This window comes from Elephas maximus, chromosome 15 (genome assembly GCF_024166365.1).
Source record: "Elephas maximus indicus isolate mEleMax1 chromosome 15, mEleMax1 primary haplotype, whole genome shotgun sequence".
In the NCBI taxonomy this organism is placed as follows: Eukaryota; Metazoa; Chordata; class Mammalia; order Proboscidea; family Elephantidae; genus Elephas; species Elephas maximus.
Window position 1 is genome coordinate 1,423,893 of NC_064833.1, and position 15,061 is coordinate 1,438,953.

A 15,061-nucleotide genomic window follows, 5' to 3' on the forward strand; every position below is an offset into this window, starting at 1 on the left:
GGAGACCGTAGGGAAGGGACGGCGAAGTGGGCTGCACTGGGCAGGGGGCTCAGGCCTCAGCTCCTCGCCCACGACCCCGAGGGGAAGAGAGCTGGCGGCGGAGAAGAGGGCTCCGGCGGCCCCTCCCGGCAGGGAGCGGCCGCGGTACTGTCTCGCCTCCTCGCCAGTCCTGACAAGGCGACCCCACTACAGCTGTCAGCTCGTGGGCGCTCACTGGTGACGCCACCTCCGCCCTCCTCGCTCTGCGCGTGCGCGGCCCCGCCCCCAGGAGGCCTGGCGGGGGAGTGGGTGGGGCGTTGCTCCCGCGGCCCCGGCGCAGCACGCAGTCTCCGCGCTTCCCGGCGGCTCGCGCTTTTCCGGCTCCTCCCTGTCGCGGCCCCGCCCGGTCCGCAGGGAAACGGTCGCGGAGCGATGACGTCGCGGGGGCCAGGCCGGGCGTCGCGGTCTCCGGAGATGGAGGAAAAGGAGCAATTACGGCGACAGATCCGCCTCCTGCAGGGTAGATGGGGCCGGGGGCTGGGGTCGCGCGGCCTGTCTTTGCCCTCCCCTCACGGCCAGCTCCCGTCCTCCTCCCCGAAGGGGTCGCTCGCCTGCCGCCCCCGAGGGAGCGCTGTCCGTGGTGGGGAGCAGGGCCGGGCAGCGGATGGGGACCCAGAGGAGCTTCGGGAGGGCTGGTCAGTCCCCTGCTCGGTCTTCGTTCGGCCCACAGCCCTCGCCCTTCTGGTGCTGCGGCGGTGAGGGGGGCGCGTCGCTCGGTAACCGGGGCGGGCCCGCTTCGCCCCCAGGGCGGCCACCGTCGCACCCCGACAGGGAGGCGCCTGTCTCATCTCTGGCCCAGCCCGCCCCGTGTGCGTGTGTGTGTGTGTGTGTGTGTGTGTGTGTGTGCGCGTTCGTTGTCCCCTGACAGCGAGTTTTGACATCCCTTCCCTGCATAGCCACACCCCCCGCTCCCGTATTCGTGTGTCAGGCCCAGACTCCCCAGGCCTCAGGGGCAACATTTTCCAATTTTTAGACCCAAGCTGGACTTTTTAAACCTTTTTTTTCTAATTGTGCTTTAAGTGGAAGTTTACAATTGAAGTCAATTTCTCATACAAAGACTTATACACACATTGTTGTGTGACCCTAGTTGCTCTCCCTACAATGTGACAGCACACTCTCCACCCTACATTTCCCGTGTTCATCCAACCAGCTCCCGTCCCCCTGTGCCTTCCCATCTCACCTCCAGACAGGAGCTGCCCGCGTAGTCTCATGTGTCTACTTGAGCTTGAGCTAAGAAGCACACTCCTCACCAGTATCGTTTTATGTCTTATAGTCCAGCCTAATCTTTGTCTGAAGAGCTGGCTTCAGGAATGGTTTAGTTTTGAGCTAACAGTCTGGGGCCATGACCTCTGGGGTCCCTCCAGTCTCAGATCATTAAGTCTCTGGTCTTTTTACCAGAATTTGACTTCTGCTTCCCACTTTTTTCTTGTGCCACCAGGGATTCTCTGTTCGTTCCCTGTCAGGGCAGCCATTGGTGGTAGCTGGGCACCATCTAGTTCTTCTGAGCTCAAGCTGATGGAGTCTCTGGTTTATGTGGCCCTTTCTGTCTCTTGGGCTCATATTTTCCTTGTGTCCTTGGTATTCTTCATTCTCCTTTGCTCCAGGTGGGTTGAGACCAATTGATGCATCTTAGATGGCCTCTTGCCAGCTTTTAACTAACAGAGTCTCCAGACGCAACTCACCAAAGTGGGATCTAAACCTTTTTCAAAAATCCCTTTTTAAGGTTATTTCCACAAAGGCTGTTTCCACAAAGAGAAGACTTAGGGATTTGGAAAATGTGTTTGAGTCCAGGTGGGCTGGCACCCGCTTTGACTTCTTGGGCTTCGTCATACCTGCCCTAAGGTGTCACCAGGTCTGGACGAGGGCTCTCTGTGGTAGGGGATGCTGATAACTGGGGGGCTGGACACTGATCTGTAGGTTGAGTTGTGATGCCCCAGGTTGTTCAGCTGGAGGACTTTTGGGGGTCCTTCTGCACTATGACAGCCATCCAGGGGTCATTTGGCTCCATGTAATCAGGTCTCTTCTCTCTCGCAGGGAGGACAGTGTGTGACATTTGGCAGCTGAATGGTCTATGCTCCTTGTACTTGATTTTGCTGGTGTCCAGTGCTGAGCACCCCGGGTGTCAGTTCTGTGACATTCATTGTGCTGTGTGCTGGGCAGTGGAGATTACTAAGACGCAGTCCTGCCCCCAGGGGGCTGCCTTCTTATTGCCTATGGCTGACTGTTTCCCTACTTGTCAAGCCATTACAGCATAAGGTCTTGTTGATCTCTTCATACTGAGTGACACTTCCTCTCAAAGAGTTGGGGACACAGTAGACTGGCAAATAGGGAATATCATACCATCGGGTTGCCACGAGTCAACGTCGACTCAGCAGCAGCTAATAACACCAGCATCATAGGGTGACCATTGAATGTGCCTTGGATGCCAGAAGAATAAGCCAGTCTTGGAAGACATACAGAGGAGCCTGGTGGTACAGTGGTTAAAGCACTTGGTTGGTAACCGAAAGGTTGGCAGTTTGAACCCACCAGCTGCCCCTCAGGAGCGAGTTGTGGCAATCAAAGATTACAGCCTTGGAAACCCTATAGGGTAGTTCTACTCTGTCCTATAGAGTGGCTATGAGTCGGAATCAGCTTGATGGTAGTGGGTTTTTTTTTCTTGTTGTTGTTTAGAAGAAATACAAACAATGCTCCTTAGAAGCAAGAATAGTGAGACTTTGACCCACTTATTTTGGGCGCTTTGGTGATCACGAAAGGCTAATTGCTGGAAAAGGACATCATGTTTGGCAAAGTAGAGGGTCAGTGAAAACAAGAAAACCTGCAGTGAGATGGATTGACACCACAGTCACAAAAATGGACTCAAACATACCAACGATCGTGAAGATGGTACAGGACTGGGCAAGATTTCGTTCTGTTATACGCAGGGTTACCATGAGTCGGAGCTGACTCAGCGACAACTAACAAGATACCATGAGAGTGTTGTTTCAGGATAAGCAGCCAGAAAAAGCACAGAAGCAGAACTGGTGGGGGAAGGGATCATGGGACTCGGGGCACAGTCAGTGCAGCCCCAGGGACCGGCACTGCCGCTCCTCAGAGTAAGATGATGCCTGTGGGGTGTCTGCCGGCCGATGTCCCCCTGGGCGGCTGTGATTATTGTGGATTTCACTTGATTGTGCTGTGATTCTGTTTTCTCAGGTCTGATTGATGACTACAAAACCCTTCATGGCAACGCCCCTGCCCCGTGCACCTCTGCTGCCTCCCGGTGGCAGCCGCCTGTGTACCCTAGCAGCAGGTCCTTCACTGCCCGCTACCCTCGTCCAAGCCGCAGGGGGTTTGCCCCCCACCACGGGCCTGCATGGCGTAAGAAGTACTCCCTGGTGAACCGGCCTCCAGGAGCCACGGACCCACCTGGTGACCAGGCTGCACAGCCTGCCCTGGGTGCTGGGACCAGCCCGGGGCCTGACCCACAGCCCTGTGTCCTTGAAAGGCAGGTCCAGCTCAGCCCAGATCAGAACATGGTCATCAAAATTAAACCACCACCAAAACCAGACTCAACCAGTGGCTTGGGGGCCCAGCGGCATCCTTTGGAGGAGTGTGAGGGCACTCCCTGGAGTGACCAGAGACCCCAGGAGGGCGAAGGAGAGCCCCCTGGTGGGAAGCTGCAGCCCTCAAGGCCAGGCAGAGTCAAGGATCTATGCAGTGGGGAGGACCCCCTGCTGGTCTGCCAGAAGGAGCCAGGCAAGCCGCGTGTGGTGAGGTCCGTAAGCAGCGTGAACGGGAGCCCCCCGGAGCCCCGGCGGACAGTCAGCGAGGGCACGATTGCAGTCAAGGCCCGCGTCCCGTCCACCCTGCCCCAGCGCAGTGGTGGGGCCCCAGGCCGGAAGGTGGGTTTGCACTCGGCAGCCAGCTGTGCCACGCAGCTCCTTGGAGACGGAAGAGTGGATGCTGGCCGTCCAGATCAGCCAGCCCTCTTGGGCTTGGCAGTGGTTCCAGCCCGAGCAACCCCAGGGCCTAGGCAGGCCCGGGAGTCCTCGAGACTTGTGTCCTGTCGAACCAGCAAGTTCCGGAAGAGCAACTACAAATGGGTGGCTGCCTCGACCAAGAGTCCCCGGGCCACCCGGAGGGCCCTCAGCCCCAGAGCAGCTGTGGAGAACACGTGCAAAGCCTCCGTCAGCGTGGCAGAGAGGGCGGGGAAGCCACAGCTCAGAGCCAACCTGGATGCCAAGCCTGGGGCCTCCCCGAGCAAGTACAAGTGGAAGGCCTGCAGCCCCTCAGGCTCCTCTTCCTCCTTCCACTGGCAACCAGAGGCTGGCCCTGGGGACCCTGCTGCCCCGCTCTCCCCAGTCCTGTCACAGTCACCCCCCGAGGACAGACTGGCGGCGGGGCCCAGTGGCTCGAAGCCACTCCTTGGGGAGACCCCACTCTTGGGGTACAAGGTGAAGAGCCGCACCAAGATCATCCGGCGGCGGGGTGGTGCCAGGTATGGGTCTGGGTGGGTGGGGCAGGGCAGGGTGGGCATGCAGGCCATTGGGCCCCTGGGTTGTGGAGCTTTGGGCAAGTGGCCTCACCTCTGGGAGGCTGCCTGCTCCTTGATGTGTAGAACTAATTGTAGGGCCCACCCCAGGGTTGTGGGAAGAGAAAGCGAAGGATGGCAGCTGTGCTTACTGAGTTCCTGCTGTGCGCTAGGCCTGAGCCTGGAGCTTTGCGTGCAGGCGTGTTCAACTTTTCCAGTAATGACAGGATGCAGGAGTTACTGTTGTCCCTTAACAATGAGAAAGATGGGGCTCAGAATGGTTCAGGGGCTTGCCTGGGGCCCTGGCAAGGCAGGGAAAGAGGTGGAGGCAGGTACCCCAGCCCTGGTGGGTGCTGGTGGGCCTCCACCCCCCTGTGGTGAGAGACCAGTGGGCTGCTGGAGGTAGCTTCCACAGGAAGGTCTCTAGGGCTGATGGGAATCACGTGGGGCCGGGCCAGGTGCCGGGGTGGGGAGATGCAGATACCCCAAGTCTGCCCAGAGTATGGCATGTCTGTGTTGGGGGTGGGCATGCCTCCTCAGGGGGTGGCAGCCGGGTGAGCTCACAGCTCAGGTGGGACCCTGGGAGAAGCCATCTGTTTCCCCCGCATCTGCACCTGGGGCACCAGGCCCCAGCTGGGCGGCGGGTACAGCCGTCTGTGTGCATCCTGGTTTGGGCCCTCATCCTCTGTGTACCCCCCAGGAGGAGGGCAGAGTCTTTGGATGGCCTTGGCCAGAGGAGGCAGAGTGGTGTGAAGCCCCCATGCCCACATGCTGGCCAGGCTCCGAGTCACCTTCCCGGCACCCTGTCCTAATGGATCTGTGATGGGCGCATGCCAGGCCTGTGGCCAGGAGTGCTGGCTCAGACTCAGGGCATCCTTTTGCCCACTGAGTCCTAGTGACACACCCCTGCTCTGAGTGGCCGGGGCCTGGCTGGGCCTTGGACAGAGACCTTCCTCTCATCAGAAATGCTGGCCCAAGCCTGGTTGCAGTGGGGAGGGGAGCCCTGTGAGTGTCACTGCTTGGCCTTGGCCTTCTTGGTTGCTGGCCACGGAAGGACCTGCCTCCTGGGGCCATTTCCATGTTTGTTTGGACTTGGGTGAGTTCAGGTGGGTGGGGAGAGCCACTCGGGAGCCTGTTGAGAGCTTCCTGCTTGTTGTCTCTTCAGCCTGTCTGGGGACAAGAAGACCAGCCCACCTGCTACCACTGCAAAAAGCCACTTCAGCCTCCGGCGGAGACAGCCCCTGCGGGGGAAGGGCAGCCCTGTTTTGAAGAAGACCCCCAATAAGGGCCTGCTGCAGGTCACCAGGCACCGGCTGTGCCGCCTGCCACCAGGCCGGGCCCACCTCCCTACAAAGGAAGGTATGAGCTGGGAACGGGGATCTGGGAGGCCTTGGTCTGTGCACATGGGGGGCCAAAGTAGAGCCCTGGAGCTGAGCCATGTCACTCCCTGGGCCCTGTCTTGCTTCTGTTTTCCATTATGAGCCATGTCCGTGTCCATTTGTCTACCACGCACTGTCCACAGGCTGGCTGAGAGGGCCCAGCCTGGCAGGCCGTGGTGCTGTGCTCTGCTTTGGGGGAGTACTGCTGGGCTGGTGGGCGGCTTGCCCAGCGCACTTCTGGTGCAGACCACTTGGGGCCTGTGTGTCCCTAATGGTAGCAGGGCTGGGAAGGGGTGTGAGGGGGTGCTGCCCGGGTCCCGCCAGGCTCTGCCTTGTGTGAGGCCCCCCTGTGCTCAGTCCATCCGTGGCCAGCCTGGCATAGGCCCCAGGCCGTGGGCCATGTGCTTGGGGCTCTAGGGGAGGGGTGTGGAGCTAGGGCTGGGGCCAGGGATGGGAACAGCAACCTGTGACACCGAGCGGTTTGAGGGGACTGATGTGAGCGCAGGAGGTCTGCAGTGCCCTGTGGAGCAGCTGGCCATGTGGGAGCCTCAATCCTTGGGTAACAGGTTGTCGGGATCTGCCAAGCTGCCACAGGTGGGATCTTGAGAAGGGATGTTTGGGTATAGCAGGCTCTGAGTGATGTATGGGCTGGACATGCAGGGTGGGTAGGCGCTCTGGGAACCAGCAAGGCTCTAGCGGTGGGAGGAGGTGTCCAGAGGAGCCAGTGCCTAAGCAGAGCTGAGCCCCTATGTGGGAACTGGTGGGTGGGGAATGTGGGGTCCCAAGCCCCTGCCCGAGAAGAGTGGATGGCAAGGGGAATATTGTGGGGGAAGGCTGGGGCCCAGCCCTGCTGTTCGGCCCCGCTGGTTTGTCCTGGGCCTGTGTGGCTCTCCAGCTGCCTGCTTCTCCCTCCCAGCGCCGGAGCTCTTGCCCAGGAACTGGTTCTGGGTGCAGGGCCAGGGGCCCCGGGGCTGCTGCAGGAGGTCGCCGTCCATCTGGTGAGTCTTTCCTCAACAGTGTTTGTTGGCAACGTAGGCCAGGTCTCAGGTCACACAGGGATGCACCCGGCAGAGCCCCTGGCCTCGTGCACCCTCTTTGTCTCCCCAGGGTGTTGGGTCAGCAGCCCCTCACCTGGTACTTGCTGGGTGGAGGAGCTTGTGGGGTGCCCCCAGTGGGCACAGCCGGACCACTCCACCTCTGTACCTGCTGTACTCTGCTGCTCTCCCAGTAGTGCAGCTGGGCTGACCTCGAGTCTAGCTGCGCCAAGCCCTGGTGAGCTGCTTCTGCCCCCACAGAGCTGAGAGTCCGGTGGGGCAGACAGGCCCAAGACAGATGCCACCCCTTTACCCAGTCATGAGGCCCTCACCCAAGCCTGCAGGCCCAGAAGGCTTCCCAGAGGAGGGGCAGCTGGGGAGCCCATGTTGGTGTGTGGGAGGAGGGCCCCCTGGCCAGATTCCTGGCCTCCTTCCAGACGGGTTGGGAGGCAGGCAGTGCTAGGGGGGCCACTGCAAGAAGCTGGCCAGCAGCTGGGCAGCACAGCTGGGGCCCTTCTCTCTTGCTCCTGCAGGGGGGACCAGCTGCGCAGCCACTGGCGGGGAGCTCTGGGGGCTCTGGGGCGATCAGGCCAGAGGGGGGCAGCAGGCAGTAGCTGGTTGTGTGCTCTTGCTCCCTGGCTGTGGTCGGCACGTGGCTGCCCTCATTCCCCTCCCTCATTCACTCATTCATCGTCACCCTCACTCATTCATTCACTCTCTCCCTGGTTCTGCACACATGACCGAGTCCCTGCTGCAGGTCAGCCTGCTGAGGCACCGGCCTTAGGTGGGTCCCATAGCCCCCAGGAAGTGCACAGGGCCTGGGTGATGCCTCCAAATGCCCCCGCTCGTGGGGCGGGGGCTGACAGGTACACTGGGGGGACCGGCATGGGCCCTTACTAGATTTGGGGATTGAGAGCCCCGTGGGTGGCACCTTGGGCTCCCAGGCAGAGTGGAGCCAGGAGAAGTGTGCCCCAGGCATGGGCAGTGGGCCACGGCTGCAGGAACCCCCAGTAGGAGGGCTGAGCTGGCAGCGTCCTGAGGCTGAGGCACCGGGCTAGCGTTCTTGAGGATGAAGCAGTGACAGGCTGGGGTCTGTTTTACGTAGAGGCCACCCCGGAGAGCGGAGGGCATGGATGGGCAGTGGCTGAGGGAAAAGCAGGTGTCCTGGAAGGGTGCTGGGCCTGACCTGCCTCCACCCAGAGCGAGAGCATAGGGGACATCAGGCCCTGGACAGGGACACCCCTGTTGAGGGCAGGAGTTTGGCCCAGAGATGGCTGGGCCCGCCTGGGGAGAGTCACCACTCTTGGCTTTGAGCTGGCACCATATGCGTGTGTGTGCCTGTGTGTGTGTGCGTGGTTTTGTGCATATGTGTGCACGTGTGCACGTGTATGCATGCTTGTGTGTGCCCATGTATGTGTGTGTATGTGTGCATACATGTGTGTGCTCTTGCATGCCTGAAGGAGAAGACATAGTCCCTGTCTCTAGTGTTCACTCTACTCCAAAGGGAGCAATTAACCTGGTCATTACAGACAGGTGTGATGGCCACAGTGTGAGCACTGCCATGGGGGGGTGGGACTTCCCACTCACTCACCTGCTCACCCACCCACCCATCATCCAACTGCCCATTCTCTCACCCGCCCACTTATTCACCCAACTATCTACCTATCATCTATTCATCCCCCCACCCCCATCCACCTATCATCCACCTATCCATCCATCTACCCACCCATCCTTCTACCCACCCACCTATCATCCACTCACCTACCTGTTCACCCACCCACCCACCCCCCTATCATCCACAAACTTACCCATTCATCCACCTTCCTATGTACCTATCATCTACTCATCCTCCCCCCAGACCCACCCACCTATCATCCACCCACCGATCCTTCCACCCACCTACCTAGCATCCACACACCACCTACCCATCCACCCATTCACCCACCCACCCAGCCACCTACCTACTCACCCTACACCCCCACCCATTGCTTCACTCAACAAATGCGTGCTAATCCCCTTTGTGATGGGAACGTGCCAGGTCCAGGGACACTGTGGTGAAAAGTCAGAGGCGGCACTGGTGTTGCCAAGGCACAGATAGGCAGCTGCTTTGGTGCCCGTCAGAAGGTGCGTCCAGGTGGGGGTGTGTGCTGAGGAAAGGAAATAGGACAACATACTGGAGTTGTAGGAGGGTCAGCATTAGCAGGTGGCCAGGGAGGGCTTCTCTGTGGAGGTGACACTCAAACCAGGAACTGCAGGAGGGAGAGGGGAAGACGGCATGGCTCCAGGGGGCATGCTGAGGGGCAGGGAACAGAAAGGGCCTGCATGGTGAGGTCAGGAGCACAGGGTGGAGGGGACCAGGCAGGACCGAGGAAGGGCCCTGGGTTTGTGGCAGTGAGTCAGAGATGGAAGAAGCAGTGGACAGCCCCAGTGTCACACAGGCCTGGAGGGTGAGCGGATGAGCAGGTATGGGGTCCACGCTCAGAGTGGGTTGGGCTGTAAAGGTGCTCGGGCAGTGGCGTGGGTGCTGAACTTGTGTTCTCGTGTAGCCGCTGGGCAGGTGGCAGGCGGGCAGTGTGGCACAGGGACCGCCTCCGGGAGACTTCCCCCCAAGTCAGCATACGGTTTCCTGAGGCCCCCTGTTGTCTGGGACCCCCAGGGTGGCCGTGGGGATAGCTCCCAGGCCAGCCACCTAGCACACGCTCGTTAAGGCTGCGAATGTTCCTGGTGAGTGAATGAGCCCCCCCAGCTCCTGCCTTACAGTGAGGCTGTGCTACTGCAAGAAGATGTAGACCCCCAGCGAGCGTAGTCACGGACAACAGGGCCACCTCGTGGACAGGGCGAGCGTGGTCACGGACAACAGGGCCACCTCGTGGACAGGGCGAGCGTGGTCATGGACAGCAGGGCCAGCGTGTGGATGGGATGAACGTGGTCACGGACAGCGGGGCCAGCGTGTGGATGGTACGAGTGTGGTCACGGATAGCAGGCCACCGTGTGGACAGGGTGAGTGTGGTCACGGATAGCAGGGCCAGTGTGTGGACGGGGCGAGCAGGCTATCGGACAGTGGGGCAGGTCCACTGTGGGATCGGGTGAGCAGACTGAGGCTACCTTGCGGTTTCTCCTCCCCTGTGTCCTCACAGCAGGCGTTGAGCCTCAAGGCCAGCTTTCCTTATTGAGTGGTAGGTGGCCACTTCCCAGGTGCCTGCGGAAGAACCTGCCCCCCCACTGTTGGCTTCTGGCCAGGAGGCTGGGGAACAGGCTCTGGCACCTTCCCCAGCTCCCAGCCTCATGGTCCCCAGCTCTGACCCAGCCCTGTGGAGCTGCCTGGCGGCCAGAAGAGGGCGTGCGTGCCCCTCCCGTGCCCGAAGTCCACCTTTTTCTGGTAATTGATTGCCTAATTTCCTCTTGCTGTGAAAGAAAGCAGATATCAAGTAATTTGCAGCAATAACCTGCTAATGCCGGACCAGTATTGAAACTCCCCTGTTCGTTTCAAGTGGCGGATAAAACACTAACACATAATTATCCTTGCAAATTGGATTGTTTTAAATAACCAAAAGGCTACGGCCAGGAGAGCCGATCCCATTTCCCTTGAGTTACTATTGCAGTGTAATTGCTGCGTTCAATCAATTTCCCTGGCATTAGAAATTCCATCACAATCAACATTAAGCTTTATTCATTGTGATGGCTAAGAGCCGGGCCATTTCTCCTCCTTTTCTTAACTGGCAAAATTAATCAGGGAAGAGATTTTAAACATTTACCCGTGCGAAAGAGGTCAGCTCTGCCACTATATTGCTCCGCAGATAAGGGGGCTAATAAAAAGAAAATTGAATTACTAATGAGCACCAGGAACCGAGTATATAAAACCTGGCAATCGCCCAGTTCAGGAGAAGAGAGAATCAGTTTTCCTCGGACAAGGTGCCTCATTTTTTATTTTGGTGCATATCATCAGCAGTTTAATCTGAGAGCGCATAAACGGGGAAACAGGAATAATGAGCCTGAAGGTGTAAAGTGCCGCAGGATAGATGCTGTACACAATTTATGTGGCACAACAGATAATCGCTTTAATTGAATTCAAAACTGCACTGTTCAGCAGCCGCGTGGCCTCTCACCGCCCGCAGGGACTGCAGCTCGCGGAGACACCTCTTCTGCTTGCCCCTCTCCTCTTCCCCTGCCTGCCCTGCCCTCCCACCCACTGTGTCATCTCCTGGGCTGCCGGGTGGTCAGCCAGAGCTGGACTTTAGCTGGAGTAGGGGTGGGGCATGTGACCCTGGGTGTCACCACAGGTGGGGAGAGCCCGAATGTGTCTCCACCCTCCATTTCTGGCCTCTCTTTTCTCCTGTGGACGCCCTGTTGGCAGCTGGGGGAGTGGAGATGAGGCACCCAGAAAAGGGCTTCCTGGCCCAGGGGACCCAGGCACAGCTGCATTTGCCGAGGGCTGTTCCAGCCTCAGCTGTGGCGGAACGTGGGCCCTGGGCCCCTGTGCGTCCTGCTCTGGGCTCACAGATGCTGGGAAGGCATTTGGGCAGAAAAGATGAAAACATTTATAGACCTCAGAAACCGATTTACCACCCATGTAATGATGGCAATTAGCTCCCAAGCCTGCAGAGTTTATGGTACATGGTAGACAGCTGTCCTGCCATCGGCCCTCACTTCAGGTGTACTCTCTTTTCTCTAGCTGCCACTAGGCTGCCCTGAAGTGCTAGCCTTGACTGGGCCACTGAGCTGGCTCCTGGGGAGCTGCCGGGCCTGTCTGCAGAAACCAACGTGCACCCAGGCCGGGCAGGGGCCAGCTCTCCTGTCACCCTGGCCCCTAAGCGTCCTCAGGCCTAAGGGGTTCTTGGTGGCAACAGGGCATGGATTCCTATCAGCTGGCTGGAGATGTCTGCTGCCATCTGCCAGGGGAAGCCACCCAGTAGGCAGTGCTGACATTGCCCTGAAACCCTGCTGGGGTCTGTGGACACTGGGCTGCAGAGAGGGGTGGAGTGGGAGGACTGTGGGGTGGGGACCCCCTTCACTTCACATGCCCGGGACAATGGATGTGCTGCTGACAGCCCTGCCCTCATCTCCCTTCCTGCAGCACTCACCTCCACGTGCCTGGTACCAGGTGAGGGTCGGGCACAGGGCGCCACCTGAACCTGGCTCCCTGTGTGTGCTGGAGTGGCCGGGCTGGGCTTTTCTTGGTGAGCTGTAGGTGATGGGAAAAGGGTTTTCACCACGCGGCCCCCAGGCTCTGCCCCAGGTGGCGGTGGCAGCCGAGGCACTCCTTTGGCTGGTGTCACTGCACTGGGCCATGTCCAGCCCTCGCTCTGCCTGAGCAAGGGCGTCTGCCAGAACCACACCTGTGCCGGCCGGCTTCAGTGCTCCTCCTCCGAGGTGCGAGGAGCCATGGGTGAGCACCGTCGCCCTTCACTGCTCAGGCACACCGAGCTCCCTCAGGGCGGGCGCCAACCTCTAGGAGCTCTGGCCGGGCACCTCCAGGTCCCTGGGTTGGGGTCCCTGGGCTGTGGCCTGCCTGGCTGGGTGGTCTGCACAGGACAGACCTCTAGAAGCTGGTCCTCGTGCGCCCCCTCCTGGCTCCTCAGGCAAGTGCGCCTGGCCCGCTGTCGAGGCTGCTCCTTTGGCTTCGGTTCTGAAGGGCCTGTTTGGGGCCGCGCCCGAGGGGTCCTGTGTCCTGGCGCTTTCCTACGCCTGCAACGTGCCAGAGTAGGCCTTGCGGGGCAGACCGGGTGCTTTCTGCACCGCCCTTCTCGCAGCCCTAGGCATCAGGCATCGGGCACCCCTTGAGCCTCTGTCCCTCCCTGCCTCCCTGGACTCAGGGACGTGTACAGGGCTCCCTGAGTGGGTGGCAGCTTGTAGGGACTCGTGCTTCCCCTACAGGAAGGCCGCTGCCCCCCACTGCACCCCGAGCAGCTCCTCCGCGCAGCCATCCATGGAGCTTTTCAAGCGTTTGTCACATCCCACCCACTGTCGTCGAGTCGATTCGGGCTCACCACGTTCCCTAAAATCCTCCTGTGGGCTGTTGGTGCTCTTGGTCCTGGTGTTCCAGCTCTGGCTCCGTCCCTTTCTGATTGGGGCCGTCATGACGACCCCGCCTCCACTCCTGATGGCCCTGCCCCCTCTAGCAATCCCACCCTCTCTAGCAGCCCCGCCCCCCGACACCCGCCCTTTCTCTGATACACCCATCCCCTCTGACGTCCTGCCCCTCTGACGGCCCCGCCCTCTGGCCGGCACACCGACCTGATCATGTGGGGTGCCGCCTCACCCCGAGCGCCTGGCCTGCAGGGGCAGGACTGTGTACCCGTTACCTCATCCCAGGCAAGGAAGACGGCTCGGTCTGCCAGAGAGGCTTGGGAGGCAGGCAGGGCTGCACTGGGGCTGAGTGGGTGGAGGGTCCCCCAGGGCCCCAACTACCATGTGGGGCCAGTGGTCCCAGGGGGACAGAACCATGCTGGGCGAGGGTCCACCCGTGCAGTCTTTTCTCTCCGGTTCTGCCCCAAGCCTACTGAAAGCCACTTGTCACCTGCCCCTGCAGGGCTTGGCCCCAGAACCCCTGCTGCGCACCCCGTGGCTGACATCTCGGTGTGGGGGGGAGCGCTCACCTTGGCATTTGGGGATGGTCAGGAGCAGGGGGCTACCAGCAGAGAGAGCAGCCGGCTTGGAGATTGTGTTGGCCACCAGCCTCGGTGCCCTGGGTCCGGCGCCCTCCCAGGAGGCTGTCTAGGAGATTCAGATGCCCAGGGCGCGGTCGCCCGCTTGCCAGCATGCAGCGGCCTGTCAGCCTTTACGACAGCAAACACCGTGAAAGGCCAGGAGAGTCGTTAAATCTGGAGTCCTGCTTTCATCAGGGAAAAGAAAATGCTGAATTAGGCACGAGAAAGGCAGCCGTGGCTCCTGTGATTCTGGCATAAATTACTGGGCGCGGAGGCCTTGATTTCACGCTCCTCATGGTCGTGCCAGTTAGTTATTCTGTGGGAGTTGGCGTGGGATACCCGGGTGTGGCCACGTGTGCGCTGGCATCTCTCCTCCCGGGGTTCCGTCCTCCCAGTGAGCCAACACCCCACAGCGCTGCAAAGCCAGTGACCAGGCAGCAGAGCACACGGCCCCGGAGCGGTCCCCTGCCCTCATGTGTCTTTCTTGCCGCAGAGCCTGGTTGGCCTGGGAATCCTAGTGGACAGTCACCGCTTATGGGATGAAACTGCTGTGACCTTTCTGCCTGTGGCTGCCGCCAGGGTGGGCTGTCAAACTGCCTGCCAGTTTCCCGGGCGGAGCACGCAGGACACGTGGCTGCTTGCACTATCCAGGAGGCATCCCATGACTCCAGGCCTGTCCTCTCCTGGCACCTTTTTCTGGGACGTGCTCCGGAGAAGGTTCTCTGTGAGGGGTGACCTGCCTTGTACAGGCCCAAGCTGACAGCTGTGTCTCTGCCCTGGACCCCGGGATCACAGGGGCAGCCTTGGGGAGGAGAGGGAGGGCTTTGGGGAGCAGCTGCTGTCCAGGCGCTGCACATGGAGTGGCCCATTCTCCGGGGGACACTGAGGTTGGGGAGCACGAGGAGCTGGTCCTGTGTCTCCACGGGGACGGGTGGACAGCCTTGGAGTCAAGCTCACTGCCTTCCCTCCCTCTGCCCCACCAGGGTCCACACATGCTGTCCTTGGGCCCCGCCGCCTTCCTAGCAGTTGCTGACTGGCCCAAGGAGCTGGCCGGAGCCTGTGGCCCTTGCTGTTTGTCCCTGAGGCCCCACTGCCTCAGCCACCCCTCTGGCTCCGGTGGACCCTTCGTCCACCCTTTGCTGTTCTCCATGGTGCTATGGCAGGACAGTCTCCTTAGCCTGCCTGTGCTGTGGGAGCCGGCCCTGGCCCCGCTTCACTCTTCTTCCTGCGCTCGGCCTTCCCCGCCCAGTGTTGGCCAGCAGCTTAGCATCACTTGTGGAGCTCATGCTGGGCTTGACAGCCAAAGTGAGGACAGGGCTGGCATGCGCTGGGTGGGCCTGCAGCCCGTTGGGGTGCAGATGGAGTGGGGAGGCAGGCCTGGAGGGGCAGCCTGCCCCCATTGCCCCGCTTACCTGGTTCCATGAGGCACTCTGCATGAGATCGCCCCAGGCC

The 15,061-nt window shown here is 60.4% G+C and overlaps 1 protein-coding gene across 1 annotated transcript in view; it reads left to right on the forward strand.

Annotated features, from left to right (window-relative positions):
* The first annotated feature begins 404 nt into the window (after positions 1-404).
* Positions 405-15,061, forward strand: part of ZC3H3 (zinc finger CCCH-type containing 3) — a 106,734-nt gene continuing 92,077 nt past the window's right edge. Inside the window, exons 1-3 of the mRNA XM_049854520.1 lie at positions 405-499; positions 3,232-4,516; positions 5,715-5,908. Coding sequence (XP_049710477.1) covers positions 412-499; positions 3,232-4,516; positions 5,715-5,908 — 1,567 coding nt within the window. The 5' untranslated portion in view covers positions 405-411. The remainder of the gene's footprint in view (positions 500-3,231; positions 4,517-5,714; positions 5,909-15,061) is intronic.